Raw genomic sequence first — 27,917 nt, forward strand, 5'->3', positions numbered from 1 at the left:
TTAGCTTTTAAAAGGCAATTTTAAAATTCATTGGGCAGAGTTTTGCCGTCGGTGAGCAGGGGTCGGGGCCCGCTCGCCAATGCATAAAATGACGCGGGATGACGTCGGATGGAACCCCCGACGTCATCCCGGCCCATTTAAATTTTCAGGAAGGCGGACCCGGAGCAAATTCAGCTGTCTGCCTGCCGACGTGTCAATGGCCAATTGAGGCCATTGGCAGGATCAATTATACAATTAAAGGACATGCCCGTCCAACCTTAAGGTTGGCGGGTTGGCCAGGAGCCCCAGCGGGCAATAGAAAAAACATGAAACCTCATCCACTGGTGGGATGAGGTTTCATGTAGGGTTTAAATAAATTTAATAAACTTATTATGTAAATTATGAACATGTCCCATCTCATGCGACATTGTCACATGAAGGGGACATGTTAAGGATTTTTTTTTTCTATTTTTAATATTTTTAAAAGTGTCAGCGATCTCCCTGAGGCAGCACTTTGCTTCAGGGAGATGTGCGCTCTTTCATGCGAATGCACGAAAGAGCGCACTCTCGCTTTTGGGGAATCCCCCCCGCCCACCCACGTAAAATGGCGGCGGGCCCCGCTTCTCCGGCGGGTATCGACTTCCCAGCCGCCGGAGATTGGGTCGGGCCCGCCCACCCGACAGGCAGAAAATTTTGCCCATTATATTTGCTCAGAAACTGGACAACATATAATTTCTTGGCTGATCAAGTTGGTGTTTATAGAGGAAAATTGGGTGGCCCATAAAGCTGAATTTGCACTCATTTTGTTCCTGTTGATTATTCAACTGTGTTTTGGGTGGTGTAGGATGCAACAAGTTTATGGACATTACTGCTTATGTTCCAGTCCTGCTGCAATGCTACAACAATGATTGTCCGATTGGAAATTCTCATATTTGTTCAGTTTTTGGAGAGGAAAGATGAGGAACAACAAGGCTATGTCAGACAGGCCAGCCTGCACCTGAAGATGTTGACACTATGTTCAACAACAAAATTTCAGGCCAGTGTGCACACAAAGTTCCATTTATATCTAGAGATATTTTGGACTTGATATTAACTCTGTCAGAGCAGGTGTAGCTGGCAGTAATTGTAGGAAGGGTTTGGGTTAAAAATTATAAATCATGAACTATGATTATGCCTGCTGCCATTTTTACAGTGGCAGGTTGTGTGGCGTGCAAGTGCTCAACTGTGAAGAGATGGAACACTTAACTATAATATTTAAATTGGGCACTCACAATGCAATTGGGAGCCTAATTTAAACTTATCATTGTCTGACTGGCCAGATTTCTCCAGACTTGTGAAGCCCAGGTAGCTGAATAGAGACGAGAGCAAGCACTGCCTGATGGCAGTAAGTGTTTTTGAGAGCACTGCTCATGAGCTGCAGGATGCAGGGGTGTTCCCTAGCTGACCCTTCAAACAAACATTTTGTTAATCATAGCTTCTCCATGCTGACACAATGGACTGATTCCACCTACTCTCAATCCCAATCTTTGATGCCCTCCCTCCCGATTGCCATGCTGCGACACTCCCTCCACCATGCCAAGCTTTTCCAATGGTCTGAGACTGCAGGTTTTCCCAGTTGTGGCCTCTTGCCACTGGCTTTCCTGCCCAACAGCCGGCCAGCCTGTCAATCTGGATGGCTGCTGGGTGGGAAATGGAATAAAAAATTGTTAATGAGGTTAAATTCAGCAGGACTTGTGAAACTCCTAGGATTTCCGGCTTTCTGTTTCGCAACTGGATTCCTTCTACATTTACCTATAAATATCAAGACCTTTGAATCACCAGGGAAGCTATCACACATGCTGCAAGCAGAACTGCAGCCAAACACCACCACAGTTATTGTATTGCCAGTAGCTGTTAAGTCATAACCGTATTTAAATTTTATACAGCCAAGTCCTTTCAAGTTGTCACTGGGGGCATTGTGAATCAGCAGTGCACAGATGTGTGAAGTAAGTCACAGATGCATTGATTATTCAAGCATCACTATTCATCTCCTTCCCATGGACAGTCAATAGCAGCTTGAGGGTGTTTTGCTGTATTACAGCATGGCAGTATTCCTGAAAGTACAGTGGGCTATCCATTGCATCCCGATGGCCCAGCATCTTCCATTACATAGTGCCACTAGTTATTTGAATTGCAAATAGTTCCACTCTCCCAAAGCGTGGCCTTTCTATAATCATCAACACTTAATGCAAGTAAATGCTCACTTTCCTGGAAGCTGTCTGTTGTCCTATCAATTTTATGACTAAGGAAGGATATACTTGCCTTAGTGGGGATGCAGTAAAGGTTGAGTCCATACGCTCTAGAGTTTAGAAGAATGAGAAGTGATATTAAGACATTAAAAAAACCTTAGAGGGCTTGGTAGAGAATATGCTGACAGACTATTTCCCTGGCTGGAGTTTCTAGAACTAGAGGGTATTTATTCAGGATAAGAGGTTGGCAATTGAAGACTGTGATGAGGAGAAATTTCTTCACTCAGAGGGTTGTGAATCTTTGGAATTCGGTACCCTAGAAGGTTGTGCATGCTCAGTGGTTGAGTATATTCAAGATTGATAGATTTCCATACTCTAAGGAATTTAAGGGACAAGGGGATTGGGCAGGAAAATTGAGTTAAGGTCAATGAATCTTATTGAATGGCGGGCAGGTTTGAGGAGCCATAAAACCTACTCCTGCTGCTATTGTTTATATTCTTGCATTCTTATGTTCATATGTTAACGCAAGTCAGAGGGTGGCCCTGGGGATGAAGACTGATTCCTGCAGATGTAGCTGATGCCACCCATATAATTTCCCAGGTCAAGGCAATTGTAAATGTATTAAAGTGCATGTCCCCACTTAAGAATGTGAGGTAAGGTAATTGTCAGTTGCTAACATGCATTGCACAACACATTAATGGAAGATCTGAGCGGCTTTTAAATTATTTGATCTAGAAAGGTCATTACAAGTTTTTGTCACTATATATACATGTAGATTTTGTGGATGTACTCTTCCCTTTCTCCAAGGAAACAGTGTCAATCCAGGCCAAAGATAGTGCTCCTCCTCTGTCTAATGTCTAGTAGGGCTTCAACAGTCCCATCAAAAAATCTGGCTGTTCCTTCTGAACGTGTTCTTCTTCCTAAATATTGCATTATATTCACTTAGAAGTAGAATAGTTATTAACTCTACTGCAGCACCTTTCAATTCCTGTCCCCCACCAATGGTTGATCTCCTAATCAAAGTCATTGCTGATGCTTAATTCCAGAATATTTTAATGAAGCTGATTCAGAAAGCCCACAGAGTTTGGGCACAGAACTTGGTTGAATTGCAATCAGAGTAGATCACTGACAGTGAATGATATGTTTCTAAACCAATATCCCTAGGTGAAACTGTTTCAAACTGCCCAAGGTCAGATGATTGCAGTCCTCTTCAACATTCCTTTTTGTCCATAGATTTAGATTATTGACCCAACCAATCACTTTTTCTAATACACCATCCTTTGAAGCAGATGTCTATTTTTAGAGGAATTAAACTGGAGCAGCTCGTTTTGTCTTGTTGGAGTGCAAGGGAATGAAATAAGCCTTGTAAGTTTGTGTTTACGTAATTTATACAAAGATGGTTTCATTTTTGCTGAAGAACTTGAGATGCAATTTTTGAAATCTCAAAGAGATAATATTGACTAGTTTGTTTTGAAAAGATCTTTTATCAACAGATTTTAGATTCATCGTATAAATTGGCTTGTTCATTACTTCATCTACGTTGTTTCAATGCCAAAATTCCCAGTGCTTGAAACATTGTTCTCATGTACCACATTGGGAACTTGATTTGTACAATTTTGCCCCAGGACGATTTTGACCGTGTGGACACTTCCATGCATCAGATATCTTTCTGAAAGCCTGGTAATGGGGATTGTGCTCTCCTCTGAGGAGGGAGAGAGGGGCAGAAGGGAGAGGAGGCCAGGTGCCCCTGTGCAACTTCAAGAGGAGCGACCTGTGGGAGGAGAACCACGGGCACAAGGGGCGCAGGGGCAGCAAATAGTCCAAGGCGGAAGGGCCGCAGAAGACACCATTATCCTACTGCCAGGGTTTACAGGCGGTGATACGGTTATCTCAATATGTCCAAGGTGCAATGCCGAAGGAGGCTCCATCTCTCCAGGGGGACTGTGACCACCATTTGTCATATAATTGGGCCTGAGAACACCTCTAACTGTATGGGCGGAAACCCCATGCCAGTGACTCTGAAGGTCACAATTTCTATGCCTCCAGCTCTTTCCAGGGGTCAGTGGAGGATCTTTGTGGAATGTCCCAATCAGCTGTCCACAATTGCATTAAGCTGGTGACAGAAGCTCTGTTCAGGCGGGTAATGACATTCATTCATTTCTGTATGGACGAGGCCAGCCAGGCTGAGCGAGCCAGAGGCTCTGCAGAAATTGCTGGGCTCCCCCGCACCCTGGGTGCAATCAACTGCACATATGTGGCCATCAAGTCGCCAGCGGGTGATCCATGTGCCTTCGTCAACAGGAAGGGATTCCACTCGATGAATGTCTGGATAGCTTATGACCACAGGACGCAGATTCTGCAAGTCTGTGCAAGATACCCTGATGCTTATATCCACAAACACTCCCTGGTGCCAAGGATATTCAGGACTCCAGCCTGACTGGATGGATGGCTGCTGGGTGACAAGGGCTATCCGTTGAAGAGGTGGCTTATGATGCCTCTCTGCCACTCAAGAACAGAGGCAGAGCAGTGTTATAATAGGAGTCATGCCTCCACAAGGGTGGTGATAGAGAGGACCAATTGGCCTTCTGAAGATGTGCTTTCAATGCCTGGACAGTTCAGGGGGAGCACTACAATACCTCCCAGAGTGGGTGTCACTGATAGTGGTTGCATGCTGCACTCTCCACAATCTGGCACTGGGAGGGGGAGACCTGTTCGACAAAAAGGATCTTGAGGCAGCTCCACAGGCCACAGAGGATGAATCTAGTAGTGTCAGAAGAGGAGCATGGTGAGGAGAATGCTGAGGGTGTGGAGGCAGACCACTGTATCCTTCAGGGAGGCAGGGACATCAGGGACGCCTTGATCCAACGCTGCTACAGCTAGGCTGCTAAAGATCTGCTTCCACCTTATGCGAGGGCTGCTGCCCCCATCCTGGATGTCTAAAATTACCCTTTCATTTGAACCCAAAGTCCAATCAGTTCCTGTGCAATAAAGTTTATAGTCCAGCATTACATACTGGCATACCCTGCACCAGAAAAAAAAGGTGAAGCATACTCAGGCCATTACGACAAAAACAACATTTATGTACTTTTCACACTCAAAACAAATTAACAATATCATCACTGGTGTTCATTTTCACACCAGTAAACATAAACAAAACATTACAGAACAGAAGATCACCCGTGACCAGTCCCTCATTTGCTCATGGTGCCTTAAACTTACGTTTCCGAGTGCTACATCTTATTGCTCCCCACTCACTGGCAGCAGCATCGGAGACAGCCTGTTGACTCTGCTGTCCTGTTGACCTTGATGACCTTGGCAGTCGTCCTCTGGCTAGTGGAGCCTGCGTTGGCCCTGCCTGGGAGAGAGCGGCCAATGCCATGGCTGGCATCTCCCCAGTCATCACAGCCTCAGTGGATGCAACGGTCACTGGCAGAGGGGCGGAGGAACTGCTGCCCTCATCCGGAGTGCCCTCAGAGAAGCCCGCAGAGACGATAGGCAGCTGCTGTGCCAACATGAAGTCGCTTCAGACCTCCCTGCTCACCATCGATGGATGGGCACTGAGCTGGGACATTTGGTGCCCAGACCATCTCGCACATTACCAATGACCAGCTGTGGCCACTGGCGCTGTGAGGGCTTGCAGGTCCGAAGGTATACCCAGGAGAAGCTGGTTGTTCTGCTGGAAGCCCCTCTCCAGGAGAGTCACCACTTTCTCCATGGAGGAAGTAAGAGGCTCATGGCATCACATGCTCAGCGTCGATTCCTCCACCATGGACACCAAGTGAAGCACACTCTCATGCAACACTCCCAGATGCTCCCACACACCCGGCTGACTTTCCTGCAGCTGCTGCATCATGGATGACTCCAGAGACACATCATCACGGCCCAACTCAGTATGTGCCTGGTCCCCTGCAGTCCTCTGGCTGCTGGCGCCATCGGCACTCTCAGTCTCTGCCATCTCTTCCAGCGATTATGAAGTGCCTTCTCCACTGTGCCCCGGGACACTAGCCAATGTTACAATTCCCACCAATGTGCTAGTCTCTGCGCTGGTGCCTGCCTCACTGAAATGGTGTGACGCAGGTGACAGTTCAGGGTCCTCAGGTGTGAGAGGGGGCATCACCAATGGAGCCTGGCCTCTGCTGATGCTGAAAATAACAACAAGGACAGTGGATCAGTTCACGTCCACACAGTGACACACTTCATCCCTTTCCCACAGGCTCATAATGCACTCAACCTTCCAGAACCTAAGGAGACGAACATTGGTGGGGTGGCAAATAGTCAGGAGGAGGCCCAAACCTTACAGGTGGATACAGATTGGCTGGTCAGATGGCCTAAGGAATGCCAAATGGAATGTTATGTGGATAAGTGTGAGGTGATGCACTTGGGCAGGACAAACAAGGTACGGGAATACAAGAGGAATGGTAGGATGATTAGAGGGACCTTGCTGGGCATGTTGACAGGCCTGTTAAGGTAGCGGGATAGGTACATAAGGCGTTTAAGAAGGTAAATGCCATACTTGTCTTTATTAGCCAAGGAATGGAATGTAGGAACAGGGAGGTCATGTTGCAAGTGCAGAAAACGCTGACGAGGCCACAGCTACACTTCTGCGTTTAGTTGTGATCAGCGCTTCATGGGAGGGATGTGATTGGAGTGGAGAGAGTGCAGAGGTCGCTTACCAGGATGCATGCTGGCCTGGAGAGTTGGAGTTATGAGGACACATGGCATACACTGGTGATATTTGCCACGGGGCACAGGAGATAGAGGGGTGACATTATTGAGCTTCATAACATTATGAGGGGAATAGATCGGGTGTACAGAAAGCAACTTTTCCCCTCGGCGGAGGGATGACTAACCTGGTGGCATTTATTGAAGGTAAGGGGCATGAGGTTGACAGATGAGGTAATGAGGAACTTTTGCACAGAGTAATGTGGTACACACTGGCTGAAAGGATGGAGGAGGCAGAAACCCTCCTAAGATGTAATAAGTATTTGGATGTGCAGTTGCGATGCCATGGCATAAAAGGCCATGGGGGTAGTGGTCGGAAATGGGATAAGGTGACTTTGGAAGGCACGAGACACGCGCATCTTCAAAGGACCAAGGGACCTTTGCCAATGACCCACACATCTGACTCTATCAGTCTGTGAAATTGAGACAGAAAGGTCAAGGAAGGGAAGGGAAGTGTCAGTGATGGACCACGTGAAAATGATGGAGGGGTGGAAAGGCCTGAACAAACCCCATCCACCACTACTCTCCTCCGTCTGGCTGAACTTGTTCTCTCACTGAACAATTTCTCCTTAAACTCGTCTCACTTCCTCCAAATAAAGGGTGTGGCTGTGGGTACCCGCATGGGCCCCAGTTATGCCTGTTCCTTTATGGGGTATGTGGAACATTCCTTATTCCAGTCCTACTCAGGCCCCCTCCTCTTTCTCTGGTACATCGATGACTGCTTCGGTGCCACTTCATGCTCTTGTCTGGATCTAGAAAAATTTATTAATTTTGCTTCCAATTTCCACCCCTTCATCATTTTCACGTGGTCCATCACTGACACTTCCCTTCCCTCCCTTGACCTCTCAGTCTCAATTTCTGGTGATAGACTGTCCCCCAATATTCATTACAAGCCCACCGACTCCCACAGCTACCTCAACTGAAGCACCTCATACCCCGCTGCCTGTAAGGACTCCATCCCATTCTCTCAGTTCCTTTGCCTCTGTCACATCTGTTCTGATGATGCCACTTTCCAAAACAGTTCCTCTGACATGTCTTCCTTCTTCCTTAACCGAGATTTTCCACCCACGGTGGTTGACAGGGCCCTCAACCGTGTCCGGCCCATCTCCCGCGCATCCGCCCTCACACCTTCCTCTCCCTCCCAGAGCCATGATAGGGTTCCCCTTGTCCTCACTTATCACCCCACCAACTTCTGCATTGAAAGGATCATCCTCCGCCATTTCCGCCAACTCCAGCATGATGCCACCACCAAACACATCTTCCCTTCGCCCCCCCCCCCGGCGGCTTTCTGCAGGGATCGTTCCCTCCAGGACACCCTGGTCCACTCCTCCATCACCCCCTACACCTCAACCCCCTCCCACGGCACCTCCCCATGCAACTGCAGAAGGTGCAACACCTGCCACTTTACATCCCCCCTCCTTACCGTCCAAGGGCCCAAACATTCCTTTCAAGTGAAGCAGAGATTCACTTGCACTTCCCTCAATTTAGTTTACTGCATTCGCTGCTCCCAATGCGGTCTCCTCTACATTGGAGAGACCAAACGCAGACTGGGTGACTGCTTTGCGGAACACCTTCGGTCTGTCCTCAAGCATGACCCAGACCTCCCTGTTGCTTGCCATTTCAACACACCACCCTGCTCTCATGCCCACATGTCCATCCTTGGCCTACTGCAATGTTCCAGTGAAGCTCAACGCAAACTGGAGGAACAGCACCTCATCTTCCGACTAGGCACTTTACAGTATCCTGGACTTAATACTGAGTTCAACAATTTCAGATCATGAACTCTCTCCTCCATCCCCACCTTCTTTCCGATCCCCCTTTTTCCAATAATTTATAATTATTTTACAAATATATTTTTCTTTTCCCACCTATTTTTAAATTTATTTTGATCTATTGTTTCATCTCCACCTTTTAGCCCATTTCGATCCCTTCCCCCCACCCTACCTCCACTAGGGCCATCTGCCACTAGCTTGTCCTGCTTGCTACCCTTAATGTCCCAACTAGCACATCCTTTAGATAATATCACCAACATCAACACCCCTTTGTCCTTTTGTCAATGACATCTTTGGCAGTCTCTTCTTGGCCTCCACCCATCACTGACCCCCTATCGAGCTCCTCATGTCCCACCCCCTCTACCAGCTTATATTTCATCTCATTTCTATATTTTTTAGATGAAGAAATGTTACCTGACTTCAGGATGATGACCTACAGACAGCATTTGAATCAGGGATTGTTCTTCCTTGAGAATTGAATACTATCACAGGATGAAACTTTCATGGTAGCAGACCATTCCAAACCACCACAGGAACATATGCCACATCAGCCAATTTGCAGTGCACATGTGGATTACATAGTCAACAAGCTATTTTTGAACTGGTAATGTGTAATGAGATAGGAATAAATAATTAATGACATCATAGTTCAGGTCCTCCACGTAAGAGTGAACATAACATAATAGAATTTAACATTCAGTTTGAGGGTGAGAAATGTGCTTCTGAAATTAGAGTATTAAACTTAAAGGTATCTGACAAATCTGTTAGAATTCTTTGAGGAGGTAACGAGTAGGTTAGACAAAGGAGAGCCAATGGATGTTATCTACTTGGACTTCCAGAAGGCCTTTGACAAGGTGCCGCACAGGAGGCTACTCAGTAAGATAAGAGCCCATGGTGTTAGAGGCAAGGTACTAGCATGGATAGAAGATTGGCTGTCTGGCGGGAGGCAGAGAGTGGGAATAAGAGGGTCCTTCTCAGGATGGTGGCCGGTGACTAGTGGAGTTCCGCAGGGGTCAGTGTTGGGACCACAACTTTTCACTTTATACATTAATGATCTAGATGAAGGAACTGAGGGCATCCTGGCTAAGTTTGCAGATGATAGAAAGATAGGTGGAGGGACAGGTAGTATTGAGGAGGCAGGGAGGCTGCAGAAGGATTTGGACAGGTTAGGAGAATGGGCAAAGAAGTGGCAGATGGAATACAACGTGGGGAAGTGTGAGGTCACGCACTTTAGTAGGAAGAATAGAGGCATAGACTATTTTCTAAATGGAGAGAGAATTCAGAAATCTGGAGTGCAAAGGGACTTGGGAGTCCTAGTCCAGGATTCTCTTAAGGTTAACTTGCAGGTTGAGTCGATAGTTAGGAAGGCAAATGCAATGTTGGCATTTATTTTGAGAGGACTAGAATATAAAAGCAGGGATGTGCTGCTGAGGCTTTATAAGGCTCTGGTCAGACCACAGTTAGAATATTGTGAGCAATTTTGGGCCCCGTATCTCAGGAAGGATGTGCTGGCCCTGGAGAGGTTCCAGAGGATGTTCACAAGAACAATCCCAGCAATGAAAGGCTTAACATATGAGGAACGTTTGAGGACTCTGGGTCTATACTCGATGGAGTTTAGAAGGATGAGGGGGGATCTGATTGAAACTTACAGAATACTGAAAGGTCTGGATAGAGTGGACGTGGGGAAGATGTTTCCATTAGTAGGAGAGACTAGGACCCGAGGGCACAGCCTCAGAGTAAAGGGAAGACCTTTTAGAACAGAAATGAGGAGAAACTTCTTTAGCCAGAGAGTGGTGCGTCTATGGAATTCATTGCCACAGAAGGCTGTGGAGGCCAGATGATTGAGTGTATTTAAGACCAAGATAGATAGGTTCTTGATTGGTAAGGGGATCAAAGGTTACGGTGGGAGGATGGGGTTGAGAAACTTATTAGCCATGATTGAATGGTGGAGCAGACTCAATGGGCCGAATGGCCTAATTTCTGCTCCTATGTCTTATGGTCTTATGGTAATGACAAGGGTTTGAAGACAGAGTTGACTACATGGATCGGCAAAATAGGTTAAAAGGTAAGATGGTGGGGAAGCAGTGGCAGACATTTAAGGAGATATTTCATAACTCATATATATTCCATTGCGAAGGAAACACTGTACAAGAAGGATGCACTATCTGTGGCTAAGGAAGTTAAGGGTGGTATCAAATTGAAAATGATGTACAATGCTGTAAAGATTAATGGTAGCCTAGAAGATTGGAAAAAATGTTAGAAATTAGCGATGGATGACTTAAAAAAAATAGAGGGAAACAAATAAGATGAGAGAAAACTAGCAAGAAATATAAAAACAGACTGTAAAAGCTTGTAGTAAAAGTATATCTAAAAAGGAAAAAAGTAGGTGAAGTGAGCCTTGATCTCTTAGAGGGTGAGACTGGAGAATTAGTCATGGGAAACAAGTAAATAGCAGGGTCTTTAAACAAGTATTTTGTATCTGTCTTCACAGTAGAATACACAAAAAATATCCCAAGAACAATAAAAAATAAAGAAACAATCATAACCTTTAGATAAAAGGTGCTCAGAAAATGATCAGAACTAAATGCTGACAAGTCCCCTGGACCTGATGATAATCTTGCAAACTTTTCTAGATTCTGGAAAGGTCGCAGCGGATTGGAAAGCCACAAATATAACACCTCTATTCCAGAAAGGAGGGAGACAGAAGGCAGGAAACTATAACAATGACTCTAACATATGTCATTGCAAACATACTAGAATACTTAATTAAGGAGCTATAGAAGAACATTTAGAAAATCATAATATAGCTAGACGGAGTCAACATGGTTTTGTGCAAAGAAAACCGTGTTTGACTAATTTGTTAGGGTTTGTTGAAGATGTAACAAGCAGGGTGGATAAAGGGGAACCAGCAGACGCAGTGTATTTGAATTTCCAGAAGGCATTCAATATGGTGCCATTTAAAAGGTTACTGCACAAGATAAGAGCTCATGGTGCTTGAGGTATTATATTAGCATGGATAGAGGATTGGCTAACTAACAGAAAACAAAGAGTTGTGATAAATGGATCGTTTTCAATTCAGCAAACTGTAACTAGTGGAGTGCCACAGGGATCAATGCTGGGGCCTAAGATACTTACAATCTATATTAATGACTTGAATGAGGGGGCCAACAGCATTATAGCAAAATTTGCTGACGATAGGTCGGAAAGCAAGTTGTGAGGCGGATATTCTGCAAAGGGATATAGATAGGTTAAGTGAGTGGGCAAAAATTTGGCAGATGGAGTATGATATATTATTTAATATATTATTTAAATAGTAGTTAAATAGAGAGACTGCAGAATGCTACAGTGCAGAGGGATCTTGATGTCTTTGTACATGAACACAAAAAGTTAGCAAGCATTCAGCAAGTAAATATGAAGCCAAATGGTATGTTTGCTTTTATTGCAAGAGGGATGGAGTATAAAAATAGGGAAATTTATCTACAACTGTACAGGGCATTGGTGAGACCATAACTGTACAATTTTTTTCTCCTTACTTAAGGAGGGATATACTTGCATTGCAAACAGCTCAGAGAAGGTTCACTGGGCTGATTCCTGGGTTGAAGGGGTTGTCATGATGAAAGGTTGAGTAGGTTGGGCTTATACTCATTAGAGTTTAGAAGAACGAGAGGTGATCTTATTGAAATAGAGAAGATTCTGAGGGGCTTGACAGGGTAGATGCTGAGAAGATTTTTCCCTTGTGGGAAAATCCAGAACTAGGGGGCACAGTTTAAAAATAAGGTGTCTCCCATTTAAGACAGAGATGAGGAAGGATTTATTTTCTCGATGGGTCATTAGTCTTTACAATTCTCTTCCACAGAGAGCTGTGAAGGCTGGGTTCATTCAATAATTCAAGGCTGAGTTAGGTAGATTTTTGACCTGCACAGGAGCCAAGGATTTTGGAAGGCGGGCAAGAAAGTTGAGTTAAGGCCACAATCAGGTCAGTCATAATCTTATAGAATGGCAGAGCAGGCTCAATGAGCTGAATGACCTACACCTGCTCCTATTTCTTATGACCTTTTGATCCTATAAGTGACAGATGCAATGTTTACAAGGAACAGTAATTTCATCACTTTCTATTTGGTAGGAGACATCAACTGTGCAGAGCTTGCACTAGGTAGTGGGCTTCTTGCAAACACAGGGGCCAGAATTTTACGTCCCATGGGCGGGCACACGCCCGACCTGAACGGACATGAAATAGCACAAGATGACATCGGGCAAGCGTCCCGACATCATCGCGCACTCGCACAATGTTTTGCTCGGCTGGCTTGCGCACCCGCGGACAGTTAAGCAGGCAATTAAGCCCATTAATGATGCAATTAACAGTGATTTTACATGGCCCATCCACATTTATGGTTGGCGTACAGATCATTCTCCCTGGCGGCATTCACATTTTTGCTCAAACCTCGATCTAGGATGGGATGAAATCTCCATGGGGAAATAAAATAAAAAGATATCTGGGGACTCTTTTTTTATGAGGTACACTTTCAGGTGCTAGATTGTGCTGCATGAACATATTTTGCAGCATTTTTGTCATTTCCTTTATACTGTGGGGGTCTGCAGCTCCCTGGGGCAGCTGTCTGCCTTCAGGGAGCTCACTAGAAGTGCTCACCTGCACCCTCAACCATGAAGTCCAACAGGCAACCCTCATGAGCGCTGCGCAATGTTACTGTGCACTCGCCTCTGAGTTCCCCTCGAAGTGCAGTCTGCCAAATGCACCACTTATATATGCTGTTGTGAAACATGTCGACATGCTCTGATGATCCAGCATTGGGGGTGATTCTGGCAGACTGGGTTTATAATGATATGCAAGTGTATTACCATGAGGTTCCCGACATCCAACAGTGGGAAAAGTGTCCTGCCATTGACGAGCAGAGCGGACGATTGAAAACTGGTTTCATGACATCGTGAAACTGATTTTTGTCCTTCTCATCATATTGCCCACTTACACTGCCAAACACTCCCAACGCCTGCGGGCACACAAAATTCCACCCGTGATTTTGTTCCAGGTAATATTACTATGAGCTGTTAATGCGTTGTTTTATAACACATGAGGGAATTGTGACATCTGCACTCAAAAAATGGGGCACATCAGCACACTGGTTATGTCATTGGATCGGTAATCTGGAGAACATCAGCTCAAATCCCTATATGGTAGTGAGAAAATTAGAAATCGATTTAAAAACATCTGTCAATGAAACATTTTCTATTTAAAAAGTGGCCCAAATCTGCCAATTGTTGTAAAAATCCAACTAGCTCACTGCTGTCTTTTTGAGAAGAAAATCTGTTACCTAAACTGGTCTGGCTTAAATGTAACTCCAGTTCAATATCAGTATGGTTGACTTTCTTATGTGGCCTACCCACCACTCAGTTGTATGAAAGAGCTATCAGTGGTTCAAGAAGAAGGCTCACCACCTTCTCAGAGCAATTAGGGTTAGGCCAACATCCTAGAATGAAAAACACTCCAACAATTCTCTTTGCACTTTGTTTTAAAGAGAAAAATGAAGCAAAAAAAAAATCTCTCCCCATTTCACAATCTATATAATAATAGAACCTACAGAAGCTAATTTGCAGCTCTGTATGTCTTAGCAATTTTGTTTCATCCCTTTCCTTTAGATTTCCATAAGATGCACGATATTCCATGGCTGAGAAATTGACCCAAAATCAGGCTTCTGCTATTCTATTGTTTAGCCAATACCCAGAAGGTGTATGAGAGTGTGTCAGGATGTTACGATCGTCATAGAAACCATTCACATTTGAAGAGATACTTGAATACCCAATTATTACCTGAAAGAAATAATAGCAAGAGAGTTCTCATTTTTAAATAGAAACAAACTTTATGTTATATTAAAAAAAACTAATTATTTAACTTTATTGTTTGTCAAGACTTAAGAGTATAAATCCAATTCCCCTTTTACTTCTTAATTTCACCCAGAAGTTTCCTTATCCATTATGAGCTGTTGATTCACTTCTCTTTCTGGAGCCAAGCAAAGTATGCCACAGTTCTCCAGAATACACTTTGATTTCTCCTCAATGTTCAAGCTATTCTCCAAGGGAGAATATGGGATTTCATGGGAATCCTTCCATGAGCTTCTGGCTAAATGACCCTCTGACTCTTCTTTAACCTCATCATTATGGACTCCCCAGCTCAAACATGGGCCTCACACTTACATTCTTGTTTCGTGATTTTCAAAACAGATACACTCTTTTTGTTTCTGATAGCTCTTTGCTGTGGTTCCCATTGCTTCACAGCTCCTGACAGCTCTCTTCCCCCCACCCCCGGCCCTCTCTATCTCCGTTCCAAGCTGAACTGCATGTTTTTACTATGAGAGTTACTGTAGATTTCTTCCTCTAGCTCCAAGCTAGGCAAATATTCCAGCCTCTTTTCTCCTTATGAACTCTGAGCATGAGCTCCCATCCACCTTCCGTGTGGTAAATGATAAAGTTAGTATTTTCTCTCCTTAAGGTGCAGGTATGGATAAAATTATTTCTTTTGCTCCCTCGACACTGAGCTGTAAACTATACAAGACCAAAGCTGCAACTGCCTCTGTCTGTTCCCAAACTGAACTGCTTGTTTTCTGTGAAAAAAATAATGCACAAAATTAAACCAACACAAATGGCTACCTCCCTGTGTAGCCTATCTCCAGGGTAATGTGGTCCACTCGAGTTGCTCCCAAACAGAAATGCAAATCAAATATATTTTACCTTCAAAACAACCCTTTGATTATGTGACCCACATGAATACTTTATATTGCTAATGGAGTTAGATCCACCAAGAAACAAAGGTTTACAAAGGTGCCTTTAGCTTATTTTATCTGGGAACTTCAATAATGCCTTATTAAAATAACTGTAGACCTCCTGTACCTACCAAAAGCTCATGGATGGGTCATCCATTGTTTAGGTTTCCTCACTTCTAACCCTGACCTTACTAAATAAACACAGGTTACCCTTTTGAACTGTAAGTACCCCTGGTTTGTTTGAAGTGTGCTTACATTAGGGTTGTTTATGAGTTTCTCAATCTGATGCTTCCATTTACCTGACACTTAGCACTTCAATTTCAAAAGTTATTTTCTAAACATATGAATCATCAAATTAAATATTTTTTGAACAAGGATAACCCTAGGCCACAATACTCCAACGTCTCTTCCAACAATAACTTACCTCGCTCAATCCCCTGATGACAAAACCAGGTAACTGATGTGTGGAAATTTAGATTCTGCCACCCTTTCATAGCACATTTGAGTACAAGCACACTTTCTTTCTAGAATAGATCAGGTAGTTTTTTGTAACCTGAAACCCATGTCTCTCAAACTGGTGAAAAAGATCTTTTAACAGGTCATAAGTGTCGAAACTGTTGAAAATTTTAAAAGTATATATCTATTTGTCTATGAAACGTCACAGGTAACAACATACATTAGAATATAGCATAGGGTTGAAACTGCATTTTTTCAAAGATTTTTTTGTTTTACAAGTATCTTGTTCAGTGTCAAAAATGATTAAATTCAAAGGGACACTTTTTACCTGGGTGACGGAGTGAAAACTGAATATCGGGATGGTGAAACATACTCAGGAAATGTTGCTGGTTAATGTAACAATGACATATGATTTTAGTTGGTACATTAATAACGTAGAACATGAGTTCTCTGATGCAACTCTTCCTGAACCTGTGAGTTTAAATAACATTGAAGGTTTATTTGGATTTTAGTGTCAGTGATGGTTTGACAGATCAGTCGTCATCTACACATAACATTAATAATGTATCTTCATATCTGATCAAAAAAAACAATTAATATTAGCAACAGCTTTACTCAGTTCTTGAAGCTGCAAATCACAATTGGGACACATTGAGCATTTGTCTACATAAATGCGCAGAGGAAGCAGCCAATTATAGTCTTAGCTTAGTCCCAACCTGCTATTTTGTAGTCATTCAGTGGTAAGTTATTAGAGTTACATCATTCACAGCTATGGCTGTTCCTCGATTCGAGGATGATGTCTACTCAGGGTCACGAGTTTCTGCCATAGGTCTTCCTGTGACTGAACAGGCCGATTCTCAACCAATGCATCTTTGGGCACATGCAGCAGGACACCTCACAAGGCAGTGTGATCTGGAGTGCAGGATTTGCTTCTATTTCATTCCTTCTCTGCCTCATCAATAAGGCATTGGAACTCAAAGTGTGATGCAACTTGATGGACAATTTGTCGCCATTCTGATTGATTGGTAGCAAGCTCATCCCGGTCATTATGGTCAATGCTGTTATACGTCAAGGAGAGCTTCAGAGTATCTTTGAATAATTACAACATGCCCTGTCACATAAGATCTAAAAAGCTATAATAATAGTTATGCCATATACATCACTGCAGGAAGAAGACTTCTCCAGCATATTAATTCCCCTCAAGCTATCATTGCAGTTCCTGTTGCTGAAAAGATACTGGGTGATGGTGTTTCAGTTGGTAAAGGGAGAATGGGATGTAGCACATAGTTACATTGCAAAAATGTGGACTGAATGAGTTAACTTTGATCTTGAACAAAAATTATATGTCAAATGGAGTGAGTGACCACATAATCAATCCCTAAATGAGATAATAAAAGAAAGCTTTAATTTCAAGAAATGTTTACTTTTCTCTCCAGGTACTATCACTATAAACAGCAAGCGTTCACCATATATGGCCCATGGGGAGAGTGAAATTCTGGACCTGGATGATGACTTGTATCTGGGTGGACTACCTGAGAACAAAGCAGCTCTTATTTTCCCAACTGAAGTATGGACAGCTCTTCTTAATTATGGATATGTAGGATGTATCAGAGACTTGTTCATTGATGGTCAAAGCAAAGACATACGGAGAATGGCTGAAGTACAAAACGTGGCTGGAGTGAAACCTTCATGTGCAAAGGAGCTTCCAAAGCAGTGCCTTAGTGATCCATGTCGAAACAATGGTATTTGTAGAGAAGGCTGGAACAGATACATTTGCGACTGCTCTGGAAGTGGATTTCTTGGCAGATCTTGTGAGAAAGGTAAGCAGGATATTTACACCACAAATAAATAGGTTCTATTTATTTTTTGCAAAAATGTGATTTGATTATGCAGAAAATTAAAGATATTTCATTCTCCATAACATACTTTTGTTATATATGCATTGTGGCACAAGGCTTTCCATTTGTCTGTGTGGGATCCAACAAAAACTTTGATAGTCTAGAGTATGCAAGCACTTGAACTTAGAGTTTTAGAGGCTGCCTGACAGTCAATCTGTGACATTATGTCAAGCTACTGATGGTACATGTCATGGGTGGTTTTAAGAAACTAACATCACCTGTCTCGGGCTTTGTAAATATGCCAGCCAGTTCCTCAATGATATCGGTGGCACTCAGGATGACAACCTCATATATCTTTCTATTCTGCATGAATGATGATGTGTGCAAGTGAACAATTATATTTATTAAGGGAGAACTTGCTACCCAGGCTAAGGTGAGCGAGGAGATAACGGTACACCAGGGCTAGATCTTCAACTCGGCGAGCGGGGGCGGGGCCCGCTCACCAACACGTAAAATGACGTGCGGTGACGTCGGGCGTGTGTCCCAACGTCACCGTGCGACATTCCAATTTTCAGTTTGGCCGACACACACCGGAGTCGGCTGCATGCCCGCCGAAATGTCAAAGGCCTATTAACAAAACAAAAACAGAATTACCTGGAAAAACTCAGCAGGTCTGGCAGCATCGGTGGAGAAGAAAACAGTTGACGTTTCGAGTCCTCATGACCCTTCGGCAGAACTGAAGTATAGTTAGGAGAGAGGTGAAATATAAGCTGGTCTAAGGTGGGGGGCGGGGGGAGAGAGAAGTTGAGGGTGGAGTGGTTATAGGGATAAGCAAGCAGATAATCAAAAGATGTCACAGACAAAAGGATCAAAGAGGTGTTGAAGGTGGTGATATTATCTAAGAAAAGTGCTAATTAAGAATGGATGGCAGGATACTCAAAGTACAGCTCTAGTGGGAGTGGGGTGGAAAGACTAACAAAGTATTAGTTGTAGATTTAAAAATGATGGAAATAGGTGGGAAAAGAAGAATCTATATAAATTATTGAAAAAAAAGGGAGGGGGAAGAAACGGGGTGGGGATGGGGGGAGGGGGAGTTTAAGATCTAAAGTTGTTGAATTCAATATTCAGCCCGGAAGGCTGTAAAGTGCCTAGTCGGAAGATGAGGTGCTGTTCCTCCAGTTTGCGTTGGGCTTCACTGGAACAATGCAGCAAGCCAAGGACAGACATGTGGGCAAGAGAACAGGGTGGTGTGTTAAAATGGCAAGCGACAGGGAGGTTTGGGTCTTTCTTGCGGACAGACCGCAGGTGTTCTGCAAAGCGGTGGCCCAGTTTGCGTTTGGTCTCTCCAGTGTAGAGGAGACCGCATTGGGAGCAACGAATGCAGTAGATTAAGTTAGGGGAAATGCAAGTGAAATGCTGCTTCACTTGAAAGGAGTGTTTGGGCCCTTGGACGGTGAGGAGAGAGGAAGTGAAGGGGCAGGTGTTGCATCTTCTGCGTGGGCATGGGGAGGTGCCATAGGTGAGGGTTGAGGAGTAGGGGGTGATGGAGGAGTGGACCAGGGTGTTCCGGAGGGAACAATCCCTACGGAATGCCGCCAGGGGGGGTGAAGGGAAGATGTGTTTGGTGGTGGCATCATGCTGGAGTTGGCGGAAATGGCGGAGGATGATCCTTTGAATGCGGAGGCTGGTGGGGTGATAAGTGAGCACAAGGGGGACCCTATCATGTTCCTGGGAGGGAGGAGAAGGCGTGAGGGCGGATGCGCGGGATATGGGCCGGACACGGTTGAGGGCCCTGTCAACGACCGTGGGTGGAAAACCTCGGTTAAGGAAGAAGGAGGACATGTCAGAGGAGCTGTTTTTGAAGGTAGCGTCATCAGAACAGATGCGACGGAGGCGAAGGAACTGAGAGAATGGGATGGAGTCCTTACAGGAATCGGGGTGTGAGGAGCTGTAGTCGAGGTAGCTGTGGGAGTCGGTAGGCTTGTAATGGATATTGGTGGACAGTCTGTCATCAGAAATTGAGACAGAGAGGTCAAGGAAGGGAAGAGAAGTGTCAGAGATGGACCATGTGAAAATGATGGAGGGGTGGAGATTGGAAGCAAAATTAATAAATTTTTCCAGGGCCCGACGAGAGCATGAAGCAGCACCGAAGTAATCATCGATGTACCGGCGAAAGAGTTGTGGGAGGGGGCTGGAGTAGGACTGGAACAAGGAATGTTCCACATACCCCATAAAGAGACAGGCATAGCTGGGGCCCATGCGGGTACCCATAGCCATACCTTTTATTTGGAGGAAGTGAGAGGAGTTAAAGGAGAAATTGTTCAGTGTGAGAACAAGTTCAGCCAGACGGAGGAGAGTAGTGGTGGATGGGGATTGTTGGGGCCTCTGTTCAAGGAAGAAGCTAAGGGCCCTCAGACCATCCTGGTGGGGGATGGAGTTGTAGAGGGATTGGACATCCATGGTGAAGAGGAAGCGGTTGGGGCCAGGGAACTGGAAATTGTTGATGTGACGGCCTATTAAGGCCTATGTGAAAGCCTATTAAGGCCATTTAAAAACTAATTAAACCACTTAACATAGCTGCCCGTCCAACCTTAAGGTTGGCGGGCAGGCGAAGAGCCCAGGAGGCCTTCGCATTTTTCATGAAACCTCATCCACGGGCAGGATGAGATTTCATGAATGATTTATTATTGAAATAAAGATTTTCATTAAAATTCATAGACATGTCCCAGCTCATGTGACACTTTCACATGAGGGGACATGTCCTAAATTTTTTTATCTTTATTAAAATTTTTGAAATTCAAACTTATATCCCCGAGGCAGCTCTGTGCCTCAGGGAGATTTTTGCGCTCTTTCGCACACATGCTTGAAAGAACGCTGGTCCTGATTCAGCCTACTCCTCACGCCTGCACAGGGAGTGCTCAGTGCTTCCAAGTGCGCGTCACGCTGGCCAATTAAGGCCCACCCAAGTAACATGGCAGCGCACAGCCGATCGCAGGCGGCAATCAGCTGCGCGCCCGCCCGCTCCTGCCCTACCCCCCCCAACGGGGAAAACATTCTCCCCTAGAAGAACCTACAATCAAGAGCAAGGAGGTGTTGGAAAGGCTATATTTACTTATAATAGATAAGGTGCCAGGACTGGATGAGATGCATCCAAGGGTACTGAGAGAAGTAAAAGTGGAAATTGCAGAGGCACTGGTGATAATCTTCCAGTCTTTCTTAGACACTGGGGAGGTGCCAGAGGACTGGAGAACTGTGAATATTACACTCTTGTTCAAAAAGGGGTGCAGGGACAAAGCTGACAACTACAGGCCAGTAAGTTTGACCTTAGTGGTAAGGAAACTTCTGGAAACTATAGCACGGGATAAAATCAATAATCACTTAGACAAATGCAGGATAACTAGGGAATGCCAGCATGGATTCATCAAGGGAAAATCGTATTTAACTAAGGTGCTGGAGTTTTTTGGGAGGTAACGGAGAAGGTTGATAAAGGAACTGCTGTTGATGTGGTGTATATGGATTTTCAAAAGGCATTTGATACAGTGCCACACAACAAACTTGTGAGCAAAATTCTAGGTCATGGAATGAAAGGGAAAGTGGGCACTTGGATAAGAAATTGGCTGAGTGACAGGAAACAGAGAGTAGTGATAAATGGTTGTTTTTCTGATTTGAAGAAGGTTTGAGGTGGACTTCCTCAGGGTTGGGATCCTTGCTCTTCCTGATATATACTAATGACCTAGACTGTAGTGTTCAGGGCATGATTTCAAAATTTGCAGATGATACGAAGATTGGAAATGTTGTTAACTGTGATGGGGAATGTCTTGAACTTCAAAATGACATAGATATGTTGGTGGATTGGGCAGACAAGTGGCAGATGAAGTTCAATGCAGAGAAGTGTGAGGTGATTCATATTGACAGGAAAGATATGGTGAGACAGTATAAAATAAAGGCAGAGCCTCTAAAGGAGGTTCAGGAACACTGGGACCTCAGTGTATATGTACATAGGTCATTGAAGATGACAGGGCATGTTGAGAGAGCAGTTAATAAAGCATTTAGTACCTTAGGCTTTATTAATAGGGGCATGAGTACAAGAGTAAGGAGGACATGTTGAACTTGTGTAAGACACTAGTTAGGCCTCATCTGGAGTACTGTGCCCAGTTCTGGGCCCCATAATTGAGAAAGGATGTGAAGGCATTGAAGAGAGTACGGAGGAGATTCATAAGAATGATTCCTAGGATGGCTCTGAAGATAGATTGGAGACGTTTGGACTGCTTTCCTCAGAGAAAATAAGCTGAGAGGAGACTTGATAGAGGTATTCAAGATCCTAGGGGTATGGACAGGGTAAATAGTGAGAAACGGCTCCCATTCAAAAGAACATCAAGAACCAGAGGGCACAGATTCAAAATGATTGGGAAAAGGGGTAAAAGTGATGTGAGGAAAATTTTTTTCACCCAGAGTGTGGTTGCAGTCTCGAACAATCTTCCTGAAAAAGTGGTGGAGGCAGGTTCAATTAAGATATTCAAAAGGTAATTGGATTCCTACCTGAAAAGAGAGAATGTGCATGGTTACGGGGATAAGGCAGGGAAGTGGGACTAAGTGGAAAGCTCTTTCAGAGAGCCAGTGCAGACTCAATGGGCCGAATGGCCTCCTTCTGCACTGTAAAGATACAGTGAAATACAGGAGAAAACCTAGAAGAATTGGAACACAATTCTCAGAACCTGATGCATTCCATTACACTGCTGCAGTTTTTAAAACTGCATTTTAGAAGAATTTCCAGATCAATTGTCACTTGCTGAATTCCTTTTAACATGTAAATGTGCACTATGGTAGGCAGGAAGTCTGGTCTAGTGGATAAGAAACAAAATGTAAAATAACACTTCCCACCCTAAACGCCATAAAGAAAATTAGTTAGAATTAGAGATCACTGAGGAAGCAAACTTAATATCAAATGATAATTGTTACTGAGGCAACTTCTGACTAGCCTTATTACTCCTGAAGATCAATTGGTGAGACTCTGTTGACCTATCCTGATTATCCAAATCTTCCACTCCAATAGAAATCCATCTCTTCCTGCAACAAAACGGTAGTAGTTATTGCAACTGTCATAAAAATGGATAATCTATTTTCGCCACAGTCCGGATGGAGTATTTCAGTGTCTACACACAATAAACCTTCATAATATGGCCTCTGTTATGCCACAATCCACCACATAACGTTTCAGAGTCCATCATTCAGAGGGCTAGTATGATAAATGGATATATTCTGGAGCAAACCATAAAATAATTTATGAACTTTAAATATTCCAGGTGTTTATAGTTCTGACCGATATGCCAGATGCTTGATAGCACTTCTGCTTATTCAAATTGTTGATAATAATACCTGAAGTTTCACGGTAAAGCCTGGACAGTTAAGAATTTCAACTTTCTGTCAGGATTTCTTAAACTATAGAGATCAGATTGCAAACAAGATTCAGCTTAATAGTCTTTACCCAGCTTCAGAGTACATAAAAGACCAGTGTAATTTTGTTTGCACTAAGAGAGTAAGTATGCAGAGGATGGCTGACTCTAACTAAAAATAGTTAAGGAATTGTGCATTGGAGAGTTCTACAAGTTTGCCTACTTCAAAGTAAATTGGAAATCAATTCTTCAACAGAATAAAAATCCCACAGATGCAGGAAAGCCAGTTTGTATTGGTGCTGGTCCCCAGAGCAGACAGATGGGGAGGGTTACCGGCAGAAAGGGCATCCGGCTGTAAAACCACCTGCCAAATCCAAAATCGGCTCCAATGAAGAGTCACATTGAACTCAAAACATTAACTCTGTTTCTGCCTCCACAGATGCTACCAGACCAGCTGAGTTTTAGCAGAACTTTCTGTTTTTTCCTGAGGCCCAGGAAACCTAGCCATCCAGAGTTAAATTTCAGGTGTAGACTAGAAATGAGACACACACAGCCTCATTATAACAGTTAAATGCTAACCTGCCCCTGGAAGTGGGTTTGATGCCTACCCGAAACCTCCTTCTTTAGGTGTTAAACCAGGTGGTGACGGGGTTGGGGGTCATGAGTCAAACTTATCTCCCACCTGTCCCAAGCCTGACTTTTTTTTGTGTGTGGGGGGTGTTACAATTCCTTCCCAGGTGTCCAGAACTCCTTTGGCATTTTGGGGCATTTGATTCACCCATCCAGCTTTCTCTGCTATGTTTTACAGTACCCTACTGTAGTAACTATACTGACAAAATAGCTGTACATAGACTAGATGTTAGTTTATATGGATTTACTCTGTTCCTGTAAGATGCTCCTTATACTATTTTGTCATAACTATATGAACAAATCAGCCATACATAGATTAAGCATGTGTTTGACTGGATTTTCTTCTGGGTTGATTGCAACTCCTGAAAAGAAAATTACCAACCAGTTTAAGTCTGCTTCCAGAAGTGCAGGATAAGTGCATTTTTGCACTGTAAGGCAATGTATTTTCCAGATTAATTTCCAGGACAGAAATTCAGTTTTGCAGCATGAAAATTGCTGCTTCCCTTTAGATGTTTAAAGTGTAAGAATGTTCTCCATTAATTCCCAGACCATAAACAGTTATTTTGATGATCATTAAAAAAATGATTTTTGTAGCAATATATCAGAACTATATATTTTTTTAAAATTCTATTGTGAATGTAATTTTTGTCATTTCATTACTTGTGTACAAAATACATTGGGCACAGAAATTCCCAGTAATCATCTACAGATCATTTCCTAAAACCATCAGTAATGACTTTGTAACTATTAATCCTCTTGCAGGATCAAGGGCTCAGAGACCTTGTACAGTCGGTCACACAACCAATAGTCTCTGCCAATGTTGAAACAGGCTGAAATATAACAAAGGCAATTTCAAAGTTGCATTATAATCTTTGGGTTCAGATGCGAGTTATCATCACTATCTATTCTAGCTTTATTCCTCCATTTATGTTTCCACATGAACCTCCATGATTAGATTGTTGTTTGAAATCTGATGTAGATATCCAATATTTTGTCACAAGACATACATTAATGTCCAACTCCACCAATCCCATTTTCTGTTTCCCATTTGCAAAGCAAGAATCTGTTTTGTGCATTGTTTTTCTTTTAGAGATGTAATCAAAGGCGATACTGTCAAAAACAGGCCACAATTTCAACGAGTAAACAGTTGCAAGCAGAATTACATGCATTTTTAAAATAACCTCAACATGGCTTCTCGCCAGTTGTTTTGATGCATCCAGATTGTTCTATCATGGACAGAACAAATCTGGCACTCATCAAAGGCAAGCTGTCAGAAGAATTTCAAAACCATTTAGTTGAATGTGTGTACCATACCATCCTGTGGCAAATTGTAGTATTGCAGATGGCATATCCCAGTAAAAATGCACTCGAGCGAACCTTCAGTAGCGCAGTGTATGCTAGATATCCCATTGTCATTTAATTTGAAAAGATAAAAATAGTATATCCTAGAAATAAGATTTATAAATTTGGTCTGATGAAGCATGACATTGTTACGGACAGGAGGGTGTTTAATTTAAAACAGCCTCGATTTCTCTTCTCACCACCGTCCGCAAACAGAAAGGTGTTTTTGTTTTTTGATTTCCCCCTTAATGAGTGGTGGTGCAGTTTCCCCAAACCCTCAATTTTGGAGTGATCCAATCCTCTATTAATAACGTTACAGTAAACGTGAGACAGGGTAAAATTAGTGGATTCGTTTATTTTACACACACTCAAAATGCAGGGAGGGGGGTGTCGCTATGTAACTCCGATACATTCACATTCACATTGTTTTTCCTAGGAGCTCGGTTGAAGGCTGAGGCAGGTGGAGATGCAGCAAAGTATTCTTGTATTCTGGGAATTAGTTCACTTTGTAGGTGAAATGCAGGATTCTTTCTGGAGACTAGGCTTTGAGAGTGACAGAGGTCAAAGGCAGGCTGCTATAGCCTGGATTCCTGTTATCTCTTCTGAGGGTAAAAAGCAACTGAAAATAGAACCCAAAAGCTTTATAATTAAAGCAATTCAAAGAGCTCAAGTCTCGGTCATGTGACAATGTAGCTTTGGGTCGAGCCATTCACCTAACGAGGCCCCCTTGTTAATATCCATTGTATTTTCAGCAGGTAACTGTGGAACCATTAGCACAACATTGGAAATGAGGAGTCACAAATAGCTCTGTCTTTGTCCAGAGCTGGTGCAGATGTCTTGTCTCATCTATTAGTTCTTTGTTAAAAACAAAAAGCTAAAAGCTACTGCGGATGCTGGAAATCCAAAACAAAAACAGAATTACCTGGAAAAACTCAGCAGGTCTGGCAGCATCGGCAGAGAAGAAATCAGTTAACGTTTCAAGCCTTCATGGCCCTTCGGACCCTTTTGTCTGTGACATCTTTTGATTATCTGCTCATCTCCACAATCACCACACCCTCAATGTGTCTCTCCCCCCCCCCCACCCCACCCACCTTAAACCAATTTATATTTCTCCCCTCTTCTAACTATGCTTCAGTTCTGCCGAAGGGCCATGAAGGCTCGAAACGTTAACTGATTTCTTCTCCGCCGATGCTGCCAGACCTGCTGAGTTTTTCCAGGTAATTCTGTTTTTGTATTAGTTCTTTGTGTTGGCTTGGCTGGAATGTTTATACAATACAACTCACATTCCAGCAGGTTGATGAGTTTGCCTTTGTCCATTGGAACTGCTCAGAATTTTATAGAACTACCAGCATGTGACTAGCCGCGGCCATTTTATCAGCCCAGAAATTGTCCATTTTTTAAAAAATAATAATTTAAACAAGAGAATATGGAAGAGAAACACATTTCCTTTAGATCTTTTTATCATGCCTTCTTGGAATGACAACATAATCAGAACAGTATTAACAACTTAAACATTTTAGGAAATGTATGTGCAATACAACATGGGGGCTGACATAGTGTGATTAGATCCTGCTATTATGATTGATGTTGTCCTAATATATTGCGATGCTGTACTTGTACTTACTTTGCAGTGTTAAATCATATCATGTGGTGCTGACTCCCTCTTTTTCTGATATATGTAGCTTTTGTTCAAGATGAGGTCTTGTTCCATTATTTTCTCAGCGATTGTTTTAGTTTCATTAAATAACTGCAGAACTCGTGCAAGGAACTATGCTTTCACCTGAAAGATTATGGGTCAGATTTTCGTGGTGTCAGGATGACTCTGGAAACCTTTAAAAATGGTGGATGGGGCCCTGATCCAGAAATCCCACCACCACTTCCAGTCAATACCATTTTTGTTGGTAGGGGAAAGGGCGTGGGGCATGAATCACATAGGCAGGAAACCCGAATTCAGCAGGGCTATTTGAAAATAGTGCTGAGTTTAAGAAGACCCCATTTTAGCTGTTCCAAGAGCTTTGAACCGCATTGTGGAGGCGCGAATTTATGGAGGAGACGTAAATGCTCTTGAAGGGCAAATAAGTATCATGATCTAAAGTTATTTAAATCCCCAGCCCTTTAAAAGCAAAAAAAAACCTAAGCTGCAGCTGCCAGTTAGAGTTTTAAAAAATGCTGCTGGACTGCTTGATTGACAGGCCATCTGGTGTATCTTAGGGGGAAAAATTGGTTGGAATTTTCTGTGCCTGCTGGTGGTGGGCGTGATAGGCGGCGTGAATGGACAATGTGGCACGATCAGTTTCACAATGGCGGGTAGGCAGGTCGCGATTGTCCACTCAGCCTGCCGATGGTGGGCTGTGCTTCCCGCCACCAGTCGTCAGGAACCTCATTGTAATAACATCAGCATATCATTATCAGGCCAGCCCAATAGGCTCTTGCACCCCTACTGGATCGTCTGTCCACGTTAGTGGGAAATCACACCTACGTGTTTCACAACAGTACAGAGGTGACATGCTCTTGACTGCCTGCACTTTGGGTAAACTGGAAGTGAGTGAACAGCAATGTTCTGCAGAGCCTGCCAGGGTTGCCTGTTGCTTTGCAGGCTTCAGGGGTGCCGGAGGTCAGGGTTAAGTGCCACCCTGCCTCGGAGATGACTTATGAGGGTGAGGGGAAGTGGGGGGCAGGTGCAGCCTTGCCTCTGAGATGACTTTTGAGGGTGAGGGGGAGCAGCGAGCAAGTGCAGCCTTGCTGTTGAGGCAACATGTGAGGGGGGGAAGTGCAGCCTCGCCAT

The 27,917-nt window shown here is 43.7% G+C and overlaps 1 protein-coding gene across 1 annotated transcript in view; it reads left to right on the forward strand.

Annotated features, from left to right (window-relative positions):
* nrxn1a (neurexin 1a) overlaps positions 1 to 27,917 on the forward strand; it is a 1,849,731-nt gene that overhangs the window by 832,789 nt on the left and 989,025 nt on the right. Inside the window, exon 9 of the mRNA XM_078556994.1 lies at positions 17,367 to 17,750. Coding sequence (XP_078413120.1) covers positions 17,367 to 17,750 — 384 coding nt within the window. The remainder of the gene's footprint in view (positions 1 to 17,366; positions 17,751 to 27,917) is intronic.

The sequence above is a fragment of the Cetorhinus maximus genome, chromosome 14 (genome assembly GCF_964194155.1).
Source record: "Cetorhinus maximus chromosome 14, sCetMax3.hap1.1, whole genome shotgun sequence".
Lineage (NCBI taxonomy): Eukaryota > Metazoa > Chordata > Chondrichthyes > Lamniformes > Cetorhinidae > Cetorhinus > Cetorhinus maximus.